General features: G+C 45.2%; 1 protein-coding gene across 24 annotated transcripts in view; it reads left to right on the top strand.

The window, feature by feature from the left end:
- Positions 1-18,194, top strand: part of UBN1 (ubinuclein 1) — a 47,804-nt gene extending 29,610 nt beyond the window's left edge. For 11 of the 24 annotated variants that reach the window (XM_034420504.3, XM_034420505.3, XM_087878451.1 and 8 more), the window contains 5 exons: positions 1,136-1,186; positions 2,412-2,454; positions 3,646-4,899; positions 7,213-7,465; positions 8,942-9,351. In XM_034420504.3, the coding sequence (XP_034276395.2) occupies positions 1,136-1,186; positions 2,412-2,454; positions 3,646-4,899; positions 7,213-7,465; positions 8,942-9,204 (1,864 nt within the window). In that variant the 3' untranslated portion in view covers positions 9,205-9,351. Of the gene's footprint in view, positions 1-1,135; positions 1,187-2,411; positions 2,455-3,645; positions 4,900-7,212; positions 7,466-8,941; positions 9,352-9,377; positions 9,450-14,883 lie in introns of those variants that run through there. The other 13 variants (XM_087878457.1, XM_087878459.1, XM_087878456.1 and 10 more) reach the window with 3 other exon arrangements.
- The last annotated feature ends 69 nt before the right edge of the window (positions 18,195-18,263 follow it).

Below are 18,263 nucleotides of genomic sequence, written 5' to 3'. Positions count from 1 at the left end.
AATTACAACCAACTTGCCTTCCATTGGAGATCTCTATACTGCATGGGTCAGAAAGAGGGCTGAGAAAATATCTACAGACCCCTCACATCCTGATCACAATCTGTTTCCATTGCTCACCTCAGGATGCCACTATAGGGCATTGCATGCCAAAACAACTAGACACAGGGACAGGTTTTTTTTTTTCTCGTGCCATCACTCTGCTGAACATGTAAATCCCACAGCACTGTCTTATGTCTAAGCATATTTACCCATGTAGTAAGTGGGTGTATTACTGTTATCCATCACATTTTCCCTATTGCCTTCCTGCTGTTGGAATATTATGATTATATTACTTTGTTCTTTGTATGTATACTCAGAGCTTATGAACTGGAGACAAATTCCTTGTGTGTCCAATCACACTTGGCCAATAAAGAATTCTATTCTATTCTGCTCTGCTCTGCTCTACTCTGCTCTACCCTACTCTTTTTTTTTTTCTTAAAAACACCCAGTGATGTTTTATTTAGACAGATAAAACAAGATTAGAGGAACAAACTACTCTTCAGGATGAACCAATAATGTAGAGGAGATACTTTCTGTCTTCTCATGACTTGTTTTACAACCCTAATTTGACCATTTTTTAACAGCGAATGTGATTCCTGTAATTTTGGTAAAGGTAAAGGTTCCCCTCACACATATGTGCTAGTCGTTTCCAACTCTAGGGGGCAGTGCTTATCTCTGTTTCTAAGCCAAAGAGCCAGCGCTGTCCAAAGACGGCTCCGTGGTCATGTGGCCGGCATGACTCAATGCCAAATGCGCACGGAACGCTGTTACCTTCCCACCAAAGGTGGACCCTATTTTTCTACTTGCATTTTTTATGTGCTTTCGAACTGCTAGGTTGGCAGAAGCTGGGACAAGTGACGGGAGCTCACCCCATTATGCGGCACTAGGGATTCGAACTGCTGAACTGTCAACCTTTCGATAGACAAGCTCAGCGTCTTAGCCACTAAGTGTCCCATGCAACATATAATTTTGTTATAGTGGTTCAATTCTTGTCCTAGAAATCTATATTCCTGTTATTTTCAGCGCCCACTCCCCCTTTTTTTTGTGGGGGGGAACAATTTTGGCTCAGTTTCTCCCCCTTTCTCTTCTTTTTCAGGACATTGTTCAAAGAAAGCAGAAAAGTGCACAGTCATCTCACTTCAATCCCGTGAGTATTTCTTACATTGCCAGTACAGAAAAGTGAAAGACCAGATCCAGACATGAAAATACAATTAAACTGATCTGCTGAAAATCTTTGTTAAAAGACTGTGCACAGGAATCTTCTTAACTAATGGTTAGCACTTATTCGGAGTTAGAGAAGGGTCAATGGGACTTAAAGGAGGCTGAACATAGTTCGCTTGTAGCTATGTAGGGATACTAGGCTGATCCCTTTTTTAATTCCACCTCGACATTCTGCCTTCTTCTCCAACAGTGGGGCTCCCTCGTTGCCTACCAAGTTTAATTGTTGTCATTCAAAACGCAACCATCTGTCGTACTATTGCATAAAATGTTGTAAGGGCTGTGTTTTTGTGCTGGTTTTTTTTAAAAAAATGACTCAGAATTAAAACTATTACAACTAAGGTCATGTTTCAAATGTACTACAACCATAGCAAGAGGATATACTTTCACTACTAAGCAGCAAAAGGCACCTGGGTACCAAATAATGGGACCAACAGATCCTTGTTGACATCTATGTTATGTAGTGTCAAACCCATCCTATTGTCAACTCGCAAAGCATTTTTGGTCTGCTCTTAAGTTGCGGTGGGAAGGAAGGGGGGGGCAGAACTGAATAAGCAGTTCAAGAGCCACGTTCAAAAGTACATTTCACGCATACCTTTCTCAAGGTTGGATCTCAGATTACCAGAGCTGGACTGAGGCGTGTTTTCTACAGCCCGCAAAAGTGCCTTGTTGGAGAATGTGATTTATGACACAGCCTGAGAGGAGAGGGGAAACAGGGTCAGAGTTGAGCCGTAAGGGCAGAGTTGACTTCATTTGGGTAGTTGCTGACATGTTGCTCCTAATAAATAACTGAATTTCTTTTGAAACTTGGTTGAGGCTCATGAGTTAATTCTGTCAGAACCCTGACACTATTCTCTAAGAACTCAATATGTGCAGATTTTTCCCACATTTCCTGCTCAATAGGCTTTTAACTGGGAAGTGCAAGCAACTTTAATTAATGACTTTCAGCAGGGACATGTTCCATTTTAAATATGCAAATCTTTTTAAAGAAAGTTACTTAAATAAATTGGATTTGTGTTCCAGTTTGAGCATTTATGGCCTGCCCCAAGCACCAGAAGATCCTCATGTTAGCCACTGTGGCAAGTTTTATTACCCTGCATTTCATTCTCTTGGAAATAAAGCAAACCTCTCTCTCTCCATTGTGTTTCCCTCAGAACAAAGAAAAAAGTGATGGCCCCTCCAAAGGTGAAGGGAAAGGTGAGTGATTTGGTAAGACTTTCCCCAGAGTTTTCAGCCCCTGGGGGAGATTGCAGAGGGATGCCATAATGGCGAAGGTGTGACTGGGTTTGTATGACAAGGGAAGGGGTCTCCAGTCTGGCTTTGATCATTTTGTCTGCATGCAAATTTCCTAGTTTCGCTTTCCAGAATTGTAGGAAGCTTGTACCCCAAGGATTTTGGCATCTAATAACTAAACAAGGTAGTTATTTTGTGTGTGGAGATAACAAAAAAGGGACTGAAAAATTTCAAGTAATTCTATAATGCAGGGGTGTCAAACTCAAGGCCCAGGGGCTAGATCCCCGACTCACAGGGTGCTTAGATCTGGCCCATGGAAATAGCAAAGGACCGGCCCGTAATGCCTCTGCCAGGGAAAACAGAGCTCGGGAGGGCCACGTGTGGCCGTTTTCCCTGGCAGAAGATTGCAGGAGGCAATCGCAGCCGGAAACAGAGCTCAGGAGCCTGTTGTCACTGGCAGAGCACTTGGGCCACCAAAGGCGAGTGACATCGAGCTGGCCACGCACACCCTAGCCATGCCCGTCCCAGCCCCCCAAGGTCAAACACAACCCTGATGACACTCCTGCTATAATGTACCATATTTTTCGGAGTATAAGACGCACCTACCTTTTTCGGTGAGGAAAACAAGAGAAAGAACTCTGCCTCTGCCTCCCAGCAATTTTACCTCGTTACAGCTTGCTTTGCTTTCATTTTCGTTTTCAGCATAGCTTGATTAGCACAAGAAAAAAAAATCTGCTCCCAGCATTTTACCTCTTTGCAGCAAGCAGCAGAGGCTCAAGCAAAACAGCTGAGAGCAAAACAGCTGAGAGTCGGGAGGCTGATCCAATCAACTTGTGCTAATTAAGCTGTGCTGAAAACAAAAATGAAAGTAAAGCAGGCTGTTTGCTGCAAGGAGGTAAACTGCTGAGAGTCAGAGGCCAAAGGGTGGGGGTCAGTGGGCGGGTGGGGCTACATTCGGTGTATAAGACGCACCTAAATTTTCTCCCCCTTTTAGGGGGGGGAAAGGTGCGTCTTATACTCTGAAAAATACAGTATTTCTGAGGCCTAGCAGAGTAGTAGAATGTCTCCAAAAGCGATCACACAAAACTCGTTTGACGATTGGATTGACCTTGGAAAGGACTATTTCTCACAGAACTGTTGTGGGGTTTTTTTTAGGAGCCTTCTGGCAAACCTGAGAAGAAGATTCCCCTTCCCATCCCATTGATCCACTCCAGCGGTGCAGTTTCTCTTTCTCCAGACTCCCAGGGAGTTGTTGTCGGCCTCAGCCCTCAAACTAGGGAACTGTTGGCTATGAGTTCAAATCCAGTCACCAGCACCATGGCCGCTCCTCCTCTTCCTCCCCCTCCTCCTTTCACCTTGGACGATTCCCTCGACGAGGACTTGATCCATCACACAACTTCATCTTTGGAAGCTGTCTCCAAGGAACTGGCTGCGCTCAACAGCCGGACGGGAGGCAGCAGCCCTGACTTCACACTCTCTCCAGCTCTGAAGACGCCCGTGGAGAAGCCCTCGACTCAGACCAGCTTGGAAGAGAAGAGGATCTTCCCCAAAGCAGCTCCCGCCCCTGTTCATTCAGCTGCAGGAGGCTCTGTGCAGTCTCCACTCAACTTCTTGGCCGAACAGGCGTTGGCGCTAGGCCAATCTCCTCAAGAGAAAAAAATTGAGGCCCCCGCTTACAAAGAACTCCCTTGCCAGAGTCCTCCTTCCAAGCATCTGGATGCCCACCAGGCCAAGCCGAAACACCACAGCCTGCCCCGTGCGCTGCAGCAGGGCCCTCAGACGTCAACCCCGGTGCAGACTCCCCAAGTCAAAGTGTTTCCTCTGGTTGCTCAGCAGCAGAAAAGCTTCCCCCCTTCCCCACCTTTTGTCAAGCTGCAGAACCCCAAGATCGTCTCCCCGCTGGCTCAGCGCCCTCTCCTCCAGCAACAAGTCAAGACCCCCACCAAGGTTCCCACCTTCCATTCTTCCTCCTCTCCTTCCTCCTCCTCCTCCTCCTCAACCATCTCTCCCAAGACCCCCAATTCTTCGGTCTCTCTGAGTTATGTCGGGAAGCATCCCAGCAGCCCTAGCTCCTCAGGGCAGCCTTTCAAGTCACCTTTTGTGGCCCTGTCCAGGCACGTGGCTTCTGCCGGAAACGTATCATCCGGCATTTCCTCGACGCAGAGCTCCCCGTCTTCGAGCAACATCCTGCCAGGTGCCTCTGTCCCTTCCGCTGGGCAGGCTCCCAGTCGCTCCTCGCCCAGTTCCATGGTGAAGAAGACCCTCGTCCCTCAAAAGCTGACTTTGGTGGCTCCGCCGGGAGGTCCCAACGTCAGCTCCAGTGGAGGAACGCAAGGAGTGGCCAAGTTGCTGACATCTTCCCTGAAACCTGCCGTGGTTAGCAGCTCCGTATCCTCTACCTCTGGGCCGGTGAGTAGCCGGGAGTTGGCTCAGGAACTTTCCAAGTTCAAAGTGCAAATCGGCACCATCCAGATAAGGTGCAGCTGTTTCAGATTGCGGATATCGTTGTGCACTTTCGACTTTCTATCTTTCTTTCTTTCTTTCTTTCTTTCTTTCTTTCTTTCTTTCTTTCTTTCTTTCTTTCCATCCTTCCATCCTTCCTTCTTTCCTTCTTTTTCTTTCCTTCTTTCTTTCTTTCCTTCCTTCCTTCCTTCCTTCCTTCCTTCCTTCCTTCCTTCCTTCCTTCCTTCCTTCCTTCTTTCTTTCTTTCTTTCTTTCTTTCTTTCCCACCTAAAACTTGCAAACTATAACAGGTGAGTTCTGCCCAAATGTCCTTGAACCCATCTTATGAGATCTCCTGCCTGAATGCTTCAAACAAAGCAAAGCTTGGTGACCTTTCAAATTTCTGACCAGTTTTTTTTTTTAAAAAAACAGCTGCCCACCTCATTTTAATTTGGGGACTCCACGGGCAACATGTTGGCCCTTGTGTCCCAAAGGTGCCTTGCCAAAAGGCAACCGGACTTTCTTGCTTCTTTTCCTTGAAAACATCTTGCTTCTCATCCAAGAAGCTTCTTCAGTTCTGAAGCGAAGAAGTGAACTGAATTGAAGAAGCTTCTTGGATGAGAAGCGAACTGTTTTCAAGGGAAAAAAACCAAGGAAGTCTTAATTGCCTTTTAGAAAAGCACCTTTGGGACAACTATGACCTGGATGATTGAGAATCTCAATAGACAGGTTGATCCTTGTGCTAATTCTCCTTTCCCTGTCTGTTAGTGCCATCTATAAACGAAAGATCCATACATTCACGGTGACCTTAATTGCATTCATTAAAAATGGAAGAAAACCTCCGTTTCTTGATTTCTATAGGGATCCTCAATCATCCAGGTCATAGTTATCCCAAAAGTGCTTTTCCAAAAGGCAGCTGGGCTTTCTTGGTTTTTTTTTTTCCTTAAAAACATTTTGCTTCTCATTCAAGAAGCTTCTTCAGTTCACTTCTTCATTTCAGAACACAGTACATACAGTTATGTGAACAGTTGACACCCTTGAAATAGATTGCCAAATGGGTGTTTTGTTGTTTTTTAATCCTTAAAAAACCAAAAATTTTATCACAAGCCTACATAGAGATTGTGTTGAATGCCTCAAAAGATACTTCCCTACTGGAAAACAACAGATTAGCAGTTCTAAACCATGTACCATATTTTTCGGAGTATAAGATGCACTCCCCCCCCACCCCAAAAGAGGGTGAAAATTTGGGTGCGTCTTATACACCGAATGTAGCCAAAAAAGCGAGGCACGGAGGCGGCGATGGTCTGTGGCAATCCCTGCAGCCCGGAACAGCTGATTGGGGGTATTCCGGGAGGCCCATCCACCCGCCAATCAGCTGCTCAAGCTGAATCAGGCTGCAATAATGTGCTGAAGCTGACCTGGCTGTTTGCTATTTGCTGCAAGGACTCAGCGTTTACAGCAGCAATCACATCCAGAAAGCACACACAAGTAGCTGATTCAGCAGGATTCAATAATTTCTGTTTATACATAATACAACACATGAAGTAAAATATACAATACCAAAAGCAGGTTTTCCAAGCAAAACACAAGTAGAGGAGAGGAGTTTCAGTTTCAGTTTTGAGCAGCAGACTAGTTTGCAGCTTTAGCACAGACTCAGAGCTGCAAAGCTAAGTCACGCCCAGGCTCCTTGCCGTCTCCTTCCTTATTGCTCACACAGCAAATACTGTTTCAGTTTCCAAACAGCCCTCAACCCTCACACTCTGCCAGGACGCTAGCCAGATGAATACTGATGGATGCTGGTAGGCAGAGGCAGATTTTTTTTTCTTATTATTTTCCTCCCCAAAAACTAACATGCATCTTATACTCCAAAAAATGCGGTATTTCTGTTACTATAGGAGACCCTTTTTTTTGCAAGTGCCAATGTTTATTTCAACTCGTGCTTGTCATAATTTTGGGAAGCTGGGCAAAGCAAAACCCTTTTTTCTTTGTAAAATGATAAATCCCCGATCTACACCTGACTAAGTGGCTCAGTGGCTGAGCTTGTCAATCAGAAAGGTCAGCGGTTCGAATCCCTAGTATAGGTCTCCTGTGTGAGCAGGGGGTTGGACTAGATGACCTCCAAGATCCCTTCCAACTCTGTTACTAAATTGTGGGGCCTGACAGTTGAGAAAAGTGGAACGTTTGCTCTTCTGCTTCTGACCGCTGTTGTTCTCACCCACTCACCCTTTTTCCTCCTCCCGACCCCGTCTCCCCCCCCCCCCGTCTCCCCTCCATCTCCAGAAAGGAACCGGTGGAGCAGTCCTGCTGACCAGTTCGTCTTCCTTGAATGTCCTGTCTCCTTCCTACAAATCCAACAGCCCAAAGCTGCCCACTGCACTGAGCTCTACTCCGCTGGGGATTATATCACCAATCCATTCCTTCCCTCTTCACGTGATTTCCTACAGCTCGGATTCTTCATCCAAGGCTGGCGTGTCGAAGGACGTGGTAGTCACAGGACCGGCCCCAGCGACATTCCATCACAGCGTTGGCCATAGTAAGTGCTGGTTGGGAAAGTAGGGAGGGGGGGTGTTTACAGCCTGTAAGCATTGCTGCAGATAATGTGCTCCCCGTGCTTCTACATGCAACGCCTGCTCTTACCCCAAAGGGATCTTTTTTTTAAAAAAAAAAAAAAAGCTCATCTCCATGAACTTTCCTCCAATGAGTTACCAAGATCCCTTTCCTGTCTCGCTCATGTTTTATGTCTGTCATTGTCACTGTCTTCGCTCTGCTTTTGCATCTCAACAATTCTGGGCCTGGGCCCTATCCTCTTTTAAAAGCTGTCCTGCGGTTGGGACAGTCCATCCCAGAATACTTTCTCATGTCCATGATCTCCTAAGATCTCCTTTTCCCTTCCTTCCATCCACTGGCACAGCATGGGTAGGGTCCGAGATGAAAAGTCCCTGCGTGGCACATCTCCAAATACAGAGTCCGTAATAGCATGGATCTAACTGAGCCATGGTAGCGCAGTGGTTAGGAATGCACTCACTGCTCCCTGGCCAGGAGTTCGATTCCTGACCGGCTGAAGGTTGACTCGGCCTTCCATCCTTCTGAGGTGGGTAAAATGAGGACCCAGATTGGGGGGGGGGGGGGCAGGCAATAGGCTGACTCTGTAAACCGCTTAGAGAAGGCTGCAAAGTACCGTGTTTCCCCGAAAATAAGACCCTGTCTTATATTTTTTTTGAACCCTGAAATAAGCGCTTGGCCTTATTGCCATGCGCTCAAAAGCTATTGCTAGTTCTACCCCTATTTTTCAGCTTTGGGTTCAGTGACTTAAGTGAAGGGCTTTTCCCACATGGACCTCAAAAATTATTCAAAAATTTCGGATAGGTTGGAGTTAACATGCTTTCTAACAGACGTAAGCTACCGCCAAGCAACGTTAGCATCGCTAACGTTGATGATGTTACCTATTTTAATGAAAACATCTGCAAGGAAACAGCCAAGCTCAGAAAGCACCAAGGACGCTTCATTTCAATCCTGAGCTACAAATTTTCTCCTTTATTGGCAGGTCTGTTTTGTCTCTTTGACCAGCAAGCCCCCTCCCCTACGTTTCTGGGAAGGGTAACCACCCCCTTTATGAATGTAACCGTGTCCTTGAAGTGTTCGTTGGTGATTTGCACCCCTAAAATAGATGCAGACCCCCCCCCGAGAGATAAAATATTTCCCAAATAGGAGACCCGCTGCTGAAATTCTGCCTTCTTTTCTGTGCTGTTGGTGCTGGATGATGGGCTTTGCAGTAGTTACCCCTGGTTTTCCCAGGCATTACATGGCCTCGAACGTCATCTGTGGTGTTATTTGGTCGCTTGTTCCCTCCTTCTGGCTATGCTTTTGTCGTTATTGTATCGCAGTAGCTCTACTTGCTGTCCTTTGTCGTCCGCCGGGCGCTGTTAGCTGGAATTTGTAGAGTGGTGTATAATTATTTGAAGTAAAACTGTGAGATGGGAGCGGAGAATTAATGTTTTGGCTCTGGCAGGGAGACAGTCCAGGCTGCCCCTGCTAGCTCATTCCTTGAGAACTGCACTTTCAAGTGATGACTTGACCTGTGGGAAGGGAATCGTTGCTGGGATTTTGCCCCATCCAATGCCCTGCGCCCCTTCAGGTACGTCACTTTTTCAGAGCATCTGGTTTTATGTGTTCAGCTACCACCTCCATACTCGTGGCATGTCAGCCAAACCTTTTTTTTTTTTTTTACCTTTACTGGTGAACTTGCTGAGCAGCCAATCAGATACGAGATAAAGAGGTTTTGCTGGAGAGTTTTTGGCAAAGGTTGGAGGGTGGAGGGCGGGTCATTTTTCATCTAAATCCATCCATAGATCACCTTCGGCTCATTTGTCTTCAATGTACATTTGTTTCTTTTCCTCCCTCCTCTTCCTCCTCCTCCTCCTCCTCAATTCCCCTCTCCTTTCTAGGTCTTCTGGCTGGGTTGTCCACCAGCCTCCATCAGGCAGGGCCGCCTGCCCATTTATCCCACAGTTTGCCAGGTAACTCCTCCGTCACTCTTGTTTGGTTTTGTGCGCTTTCAAGTCATTCAGCGGGCACCTCCTGGGACGGCTCCCAGCTTTGCCTGCCCATCACCCAATTATTACTTATTTAACGTATGGCACATGGTATGAGGACTAGCAACAGGGGTGGACTTCAAAAATTTTACTAAGGGTTCTCTGCTGTTGCTGGGTGGGCGTGGCCATGGTGGGCGTGGCCTAGTCGTTTGCCCTCCCCGGGCTCTGGAGGCTTTCCTCAAGCCTCCGGGATGGCGAAAACGGCCTCCCCAGGCTCCGGAGGCCCTCTGGAACTTCTGGTAGGCCTGTTTTTCTCATTTCCCGAGCCTCCATGTGCACCCTGCACTTACCTGCATCTAAAACGGGCCATGTGGGGACTCCTGGGAGGGGAGGGGTGGGGTGGGATGGGCGGGGCCAGCCAGGAGTGGGATTTGGGGGTTCTCTGAACTGCACAGAATCTTAGCTAGAGATTCTCCCAAACCCCTGCGAATCCCCAGCAGCCCACCCCTGACTAGCAACGTACCGTATATTAACATATCATCTCAATTAGTAGAACCCAATCAAAGAAAGGTTAAAAAGATCTATGTAACATTGTCTAGCCAGTGGTTCTCACGTATGGCCTCCTAACCCCTTGGGGGCCCACGATTCTGCCACAAGAGTCCACGAAGGCTCGAAGAAAGGTTACGATTTAAATCTTGAGTTACGTCTTGGGGGATCCGTGGCCACAAAAGTGGTGAAGAAAAAGGTTGACAACCTCTGGTCCAGGCCATCTAACCATTGAAGCACAGCATCATTTATATTTTAAAAAAAAAACTCAGATACTGGAGTGGTGTATGCCCTCGGCTTATAGCCAGTCACTCTATGATCTGCTACAGTGGTGGGGGGTGGTCCTATGGCCCATTTATATAGGGAGAGTCTGCAGATGCTGCCGTGTGAGGTGTGAATCCTATTCAGGGTTGTCCTGAACAAGGCAGTTCAAATCCCCCTCCCTTTTTTGTGGGGTCATTTATATGTCTTCCCTTGTCTGGGCGTTCAGAGGCCCATTTGGCTTCCCATGTTAAACTTGTCAGTGGGCGTCCTGGATTTGAGTCTTCCTGCTAATAAATGAGGAAGTGAATGGTTCATAATTTTTCCGTATTCACGAATTAATAAAGCCTTCAACCTTAAAAGGCTTCATCTCCCCAAAGGCAGCCGGCCTAGATTAGATTAGATTGGATTGGATTGGATTGGATTGGATTGGGATGAAATGGAATGGAATGGAATGGAATGGAATTCTTTATTGGCCAAGTGTGATTGGACACACAAGGAATTTGTCTTCAGTGCATACGCTCTCAATGTACATAAAAGAAAAGATACATTCGTCAAGAGTCATAAGGTACAACACTTAATGATAATCATAGGGAACAAATAAGCAATTAAATCCTACTAGGAAACAGTCAATATAAATCTTAAGGATACCAGCAACAAGGTTACAGTCATACAGTCATAAGTGGAAGGAGATGGGAAGATTAATAGTAGTGCAGATTTATTAACTAGTTTGTCAGTGTTGAGGGAATTTTTTTTTTTCTTTACAACAGTCGTAAAGCAAGTGACTGCGGTCATTAAGCAGATCGCAGCGTTTAAGCGAATCATGTGAACGATTTGCAAATTTGAATCCAGCTAATCCGGTGGGCTTTTTATTTTTTTGCTGGAAAATGGCAAAAAAAGAAGAAGTCATAACAGGGGTTCACACGACTGCAGGACACTGCAAACAGTCTTAAATGTCAGTCAGTTTCCAAGTAACTAAAAATGTCCTGTTTCCACAAGGGTGGCATAATGGTCAGGGTCAGGACAGGGTCATGAATAACTTTTTCCAGTGCCGTCATAGCTCTGAACAGTCATTAAGCGATTGGTAGTAAATCGAGGACTGCCTCTATCGTGTGCTGGGTGTAACACAGGTAGTCCTCGAGTTACAGCCACAATTGAGCCTGAAATTTATGTTGCTAAGTGAAACATTGGTTAAGTGAGTTTGCCCCATTTTATGACCGTTCTTGCCACAGTTGTTAAGAGAATTACTGCATTTGTTAAGTTACTACCACGGCTGTTAAGTGAATTGGGCTTCCGTATGGACTTGGCTCATCAGACCGTCACAAAAGGGGATCACGTCACACACACACACACACACACACACACACACACACAAGGACACTGCAATGGTCATAAATATGAACCAGTTGCCAAGCATCTGAATTTTGATCACGTGACTGGGGAAGCTGCAATATCGTAAGTGTGAAAAAATGGTCACAAGTCCCTTTTTTCAGTGCTGTTGTAACTTCAAATGGTCACTAAACGAACTGTCATAAGTCAAGGACTAGCTGCAGTTTGTTGCAATTTAATTAGTGGCACTGATTTCTTTCTGTTATTAAATGTATTGTTGCGCTTAATGTTTTTAGCTATTTGGGTTAGAACATACAGTAGTGGCCAAAATTGTGGAAACCTTTTGGGAAGTTTCCTTTTTGGGAAAAGTGTATTTACTAAAACTAGCTAATAACTCCACTTTTTTTTTTGGAGTAGTAGCATAAAATTAATGGAAAACGGAAAGATAATTTAATCAATTATTGATTAAATTGATTATTATCAATTATTACGGGTGATTATGGGCGCAGCTCGTTACGCCCATGTAACACCTCTCCTACGCGAGCTGCACTGGCTCCCGGTGGTCTTCCGGGTGCGATTCAAGGTGTTAGTTATCACCTTTAAAGCGCTCCATGGCTTAGGACCTGGGTACCTACGAGACCGTCTTTTGCCACCAATAGCCTCCCACCGACCAGTTCATTCTCACAGGGAGGGACTACTCAGTGTACCGTCAGTCAAATTATGTCAACTGGCGACTCCCAGGGGGAGGGCCTTCTCTGTGGGGGCTCCAACCCTTTGGAATGAACTGCCCCCGGAGATACGGAATATCCCTGATCTCCGTGCTTTCTGCCGTGCCCTCAAGACCCTGATGTTCCAACAGGCAGGGCTAAACATACAAACAGGTGAATGATTTTTTTTTTTTTAAATGTTATCTAATTCTGGGTTTTTTTTGACCAAACTAAGTAATAATTTTAATTAGCAATTTTATGATGTTTGTGTGTGTATATTTTTCTTGACTGTACACCGCCTTGAGTCCTACGGGAGAAAGGTGATATAGAAATATAATAAATAAATAAATAAACAAACAAACAAACAAATAAATAAATAATCAAGAATGTCATGCAATAACTTTTAGGAAGGATTTGCTATTAGAATAGCAGTTACAGTATAAAGAAGAAAAGTGAAACACATAGAAAAAAATGAGATATACACCATGTCAGTTAATCCTTAGTTGGGTAACCTTTAGCATGAATTACAGCCTTACAACGTCTTCCCATGGAGTGAACCAAGCCTTTGAGTTCTGCAGCTGTTACTATGTGAAACCAATATTGAAGGATTGCTTCTATTAACTGGGTTTTATTGCTGGGTCGCTTCTGACGAACAAGTTTCTTCAGTCGTCTCCATAGATTTTCAATTGGGTTAAGGTCTGGGCTATTCCTAGGCCATTCCAGCAGCAGAATATGATTATCTTGAAACTCCCCAAAAAAGTGGTGTTATTAGCCATCAAACCTCAAAAATACACTTTTCCCAAAAGACTTCCACAATTTTGGCCACTACTGTAAGGAACTATCAGGTTATTCAATCGGTTTTATTTAGCTCAATATTGTCTACAAAGGCCGAGAATCACAAGATTTCAGAGAGGGATTGAATCTAGCAGAAAGGACACTATAACAATTGCAGTACCGCTGATCTGTAGTGGTTTTAAGATGTCTCTTTTAGAAAGACAGGGAAGGCATGTCATGTCATAAAGGAGGGCCTTCTCTGTGGGGGCACCTACCCTCTGGAATCAATTGCCTCCAGAGATAAGGAGAATCCAAGACCTCAGTGCCTTAAAACCTTCTTTTTCCAGCAAGCCGGGCTGGCCTAATTTTTTAAGTGTTTTTAAGTGTTTCGTTTATTGTTTTTAATTAATGGGGCCAAATTTATATATATATATTTTAACTGTATTTTAATATTTGTACTTGATGTTTTTATTTGGCTGTTCACTGCCCTGAGTCCTCAGGGAGAAGGGCGGTATACAAATTCAAAATAAAATAAAATAAATAAATAAATAAATCAAAACCCAGCATGTAAAATACTGTTTAAAGGGGGTCTAAAGAGGACAATTCCTGTTGCCTTTATTTGCACATATCCTAAGCCCCAAAACTGTCCTTTTGTGCTGACGAATTCCAGTAGTGTCTTTAAAGACCTCTCAAAGGAGTCCTGCCCTCCTTTTTATGATTTTCTCTGGCTGTCATTGAACTGAAATGAGAAACTGTGGTGGTTAAAGTAGGGAGGATATTTACTTGACCACTGCCTAGTATCAGATCTATAATATTTTCTGATATTTGAGCTGTGTAAGTCTCTATGACACTCGCTTTTTGTTTACTAAAGCAACTTCTGCAATGTAAAATTTTCCTTGCAAAACATGAAGTGGCACTCGGGACTGATTGGGTTAGTTTTTTGTGGCAAAATCTTGTATTATTATTATTATTATTAGTAGTAGTAGTAGTAGTAGTAGTAGTAGTAATAGTAGTAGAATAATTATTATTGTACAGGTGGGTGGGTTAGTTGGGCCTCTTCTGAGTTAGATGTTGATGTGATCAATTGTATTATCCTGTGCTTATTTTCATATAAAGTTGTTTAATTTAAGAAGCAATTCAGAATCGCTCTGGAGTTGGACAGTCTGAAAATGTGGGGCCTTTGGTGCTCTCTGAGCTTGGTTGTTTTCTTGCAGACATCATTACCCAAACTAGGTAACATCATCAGCGTTCGTCATGTTATCTAGTTTGGATAATGAAATGCTAGTCACTAGTACTGATGGAATTACCTAGTTGGGTAATGAAACGTCTGCAAAAAAACCCCCAACCAAGCTCAGAGAGCACCAAGGGCCCCACAGTTCAACCCTGAGCTACAAATATTCTCCTTTTTTTAAATCTAAAAATGTATTTATTCAACCGATCAATCAGCCAGTTAAGTCTTCCACCTGATCTTCCTCATGTAATCCATTCTCCATATTGGAGTTTATAAATAGTTAAACAATCTCTCTCTTCCTGCCTCTAGTATACCAACCACATAATCAAACGTGCTTTTCATTTATATAATAGAGGATGTCTAGATTACGACACAACCATTCACCTGCCATGAATTCTGTTCATAGGTAATTATTATTTTTCTCCCAATGCAGAATTTTTTTTGGGCTGGACATCACAATTCCTTTCCTGCCCTGTGAATCTGTATTCCCGAAAGAAGTCGAAACTGTATAAGACTTTGGAGCTTCCCTGCCGTGTATATTCATGACCCTTATGTTTTGTGTCTCTTTCAGATAGTTCTCAGCTACACAGCAAAGGGCCCAATGTACAACCGCGGAAATTGTGACAGTTCTGGAAAACAAAACAAAAAAAAAAGAACACAACCAGCTCTGGGAAAAAAAGCCTGCAGAATGCAGCAAGGGAGCCTCTCCCCTTACTTACTTCCTTGCTCTTCCTTCTTCGGTGGAATCGATCTGTAGGTCCCCCCACTTCCCTTTATCCCAGTTTGGACTAGATTCTTCCCTGGTGGAGGGGCAGGGGGAGGATCGGGGAAGGAGGAGCTGTCTGAGCCAAATGCTGAGGAAGGAAGCATTTCGCAGGCCCTACTCCTCACTTCAAGTTCCTCCAGGGTCCAGATCAGGGGGGAGGCGAGATCCTTTTAACAGATCTCCAGAAGCCAGGTCCCATGTGTCCCTGCCAGGTGCCTCTTAATTCTGCAAGCGGAGTCTTGTAAAGGCCCTCGCTTCTGCTTGCGGATGGACTGGCTCATGGAAGGTCGGCCCTGAGTGAATCTGGGGGGGTGGGGGGGGTGATTCTCCTCCCCGAAGGCACCTTTCCGAAAGCTTTGCTTGATCCTTGCCTGGAAGATCTTTCCTCCTCCGTGGCAGCTCACTGGTCCTCTCAGAAGGAAGTGAAAACTTTTGAGAGGCCTTAAGATGCACTTGTGGACCTCGAAACGCCGATTGGGGTCTTCTTTTGGCCGTTCTCTTGCCCTGCCTTCTTCCCTTTCCTCAACACGCCCAGTTCTCCCCCTTCTCTCCACTGAAGACATCGGATGGAGCTAAGCCCAGCCCTCCCCCCTTCCCCCCCCCCCATGGGTCAATGTGTATAACGAAGCTGTCATTTCAGTGCCTTTTGATGGTGGAGCCAGAATGCAACCTATCCCAAGCTCTCTTTGGTTTTTGGGGGTTTTTTTGGGGTGGGAGCTCGCCAAGAGCTTTTTAACGTTCTCCTTTTTTAAAACATCCTTCTCTGTTATTTAAAGACGCATCGGGATTTATTTAAGGGAACTTTGTGGGGGGCTATAGGGTGGGAGGGGAGGGGGTGGCCCATCGTCACTCCCATTTTAACCGCGCTCGCCGGTGGATGCCACGCTGATAACGTGGGTTGGGCATTTCTTGGAAAGCTGTCAGTTCTCTGCCCCGAGTTCTCTTTAAGCATTTTGCAAAATCGAGCCAAGGACTTCCTGCTTTGCTGTGAGGTCTGGCACATTTTATGCAGCCAGTGACCTGATGTGGGGGCACATTTGCTCACATGGGAGTTTGTCTCTTTGTGCCTGGAACAACTAAAAGAGCTCCCCTTATGCTCTGAATGGAAGGGAGAGTCTGTTTTATTTCAGGACTTAAGTCATTTTCTAAGTAGACTCCCCCCCCCCCTTTCTTTCTTGAGCTGCTTAGTTGCAACTCTTTTAACTGGCTGGGGATCCTTTAAAATCCAACCAGGGCTACCATTTGCCCTGCATTGGTTATGTTTTGCTGCTGTGCTAAAGATTTGGGGGCAGATTCTCCTAATTTTGACGCAGCATCCGGTCTGGAGTTTAGGAGTGGTGCGGTGGCCTAGAGATGGAGCGCTCATCTCACCATCAGAAGGCTGTGAGAGTTCGATCCTAGGTAGGGGCAGATATTTCTCTCTCTCGGCACGCTGAGAATTTACCTGCTGAACAAAACTCCACATTGGTGACAGGAAGGGCATCCGGCCATTAAAATACTCTGCTTGCTCCATTCAGTTGCCCAGAGTCCACCCCCAAGGGATCATGGGGTCGTTAAAAAGAAGGTGATGATGATGATGATGATCTGGTCTGGAGGTTACTTTGGAGTAAAGCTGATGATCTAAATTTTCGGCTTGGCTTGTCACTGTTCGATTCTCCAATCTGCTGCCCCTTCTAGAGAAACATAGGCCTTGCAGTAGGAGAGGAGTAACTAGTACAGGCATCAATTATCCCATTTTTCTTTTGGGATTGTTTGTTTGGAGCAAAAACATGTTTGAGCGCACACAGTACAAGGCTCATTAAACTAGCCAGGGCAGTTACTTGCCAGAGTTGCAGAGTTGTTTTTCTTGCAAACTCCCAAACTCAACTTGAAAGCTTATCAGCCCCAACTTGAGTGTCTATTTGCGGCCAGCGGAAATTGTTTCTCGCAGCCTCCTCTTCCATTTTTAACCCCAATTTACTGATTCTTCCAACTCAAACAGAGGAAAAGCACTTGATTCATCGATTCGTCGAACCCCCTTTTAAAAAAAAAACAAAAAAAAACAGCGAGTTCTGTTTGATTTGAGACAACCCCCTCTCCCTCCCCCCCACCCCCACCCCATCTTAGAAAACCAGTTCTTTCCTTTGAAGGGTCTTAGGATTCTTGGTTAACCTGTTCAAAATTGTTTCAAGTCTTTTGCATTTTGTTTTTGTTTTTGTTTTGGGGCCTTTTCTTTTCCCAATAGTTAATTTTGGCCTCGTTGGGCTTAAGTTATTTCTGTTCAAAACGTTGCAGCGGAAGAGCCAAAGACTGCATATTCAAGTCGCCCGGTTTCTTTTTGAAACGCATTTTTCTTCTTTTTCTTCTTCTTCTTCTTTTTTTTTAAAGTACGTGGATTTTGGTGGAGGGGTGTTGTGTTTCGTCAGAGCTCAGTCCCCACTCTGTGTTAATTACCTCTCGAAAAGCTGCTTTTGATCAGTCATAGGAACAAGCGCTTGGCACTTGGCAGGATTTGGGCCTTGCATGAGCCATTATCCCTCCCCCCCCCTCTTCTCCCAAAAGCTTTGGTTGCTACGCGTACTGGTGCCTGCCACAGCTGGAGAAGAACCCCTTATCTATTTTTTAAAAAAAGGAAATGTTCACAAAGCCTCTTGCCTCAGGGAAATGTTATGTGGTGGAACTTCTGCCCAATCTCTCCCCCTCCTGCTTTCCTCCCTTCCCCTCCCTCTCCACCCCGTTGTGTTTTAAGAAGTAGAACTTAACAAGCAAGCCATGGCACAGGGCAAGATCAAAGAACGGTGGGGGGGGGAGGCAGGCGGGCGGGCAGTGCCTCAGCGGCAACCGGAGCTGCTCGCCCAGGACTGTGCCTGCCTTGGCTTTTGACTCTTGGGGGAGATTTTGTTTACGGTGGGCATAAGCCCCACCAGATGGCACTTAAAAATTTTAAAAAGCAGCCTCTTTTTATGTGCGGAAAGAGCTGTGATTTATTTTTGTGTGTTTGGGAGAAAGGGGTGGGGGGGTTGGGTTGGCTGGGGGAAATGGCAGCCTTTCTAGGAAAATAAGGAGGGTGGAGGTGACATGGAAAATGATTAATCTTGTATACTGCAACTGAATAAAATTGTTTTTTTTTTCCAGAACGTTTTTCATTTACTCCGAAATGAGGGTTGGGGCAAAGGGGGCGGCCTACTGAAGGGTAGAGATACCCG

This window comes from Pantherophis guttatus, chromosome 14, assembly GCF_059756535.1.
Source record: "Pantherophis guttatus breed Tessera chromosome 14, ASM5975653v1, whole genome shotgun sequence".
Lineage (NCBI taxonomy): Eukaryota > Metazoa > Chordata > Lepidosauria > Squamata > Colubridae > Pantherophis > Pantherophis guttatus.
The sequence above is the reverse complement of the archived record's forward strand: the minus strand, read 5'-3'. Positions and strand labels throughout refer to the sequence as shown.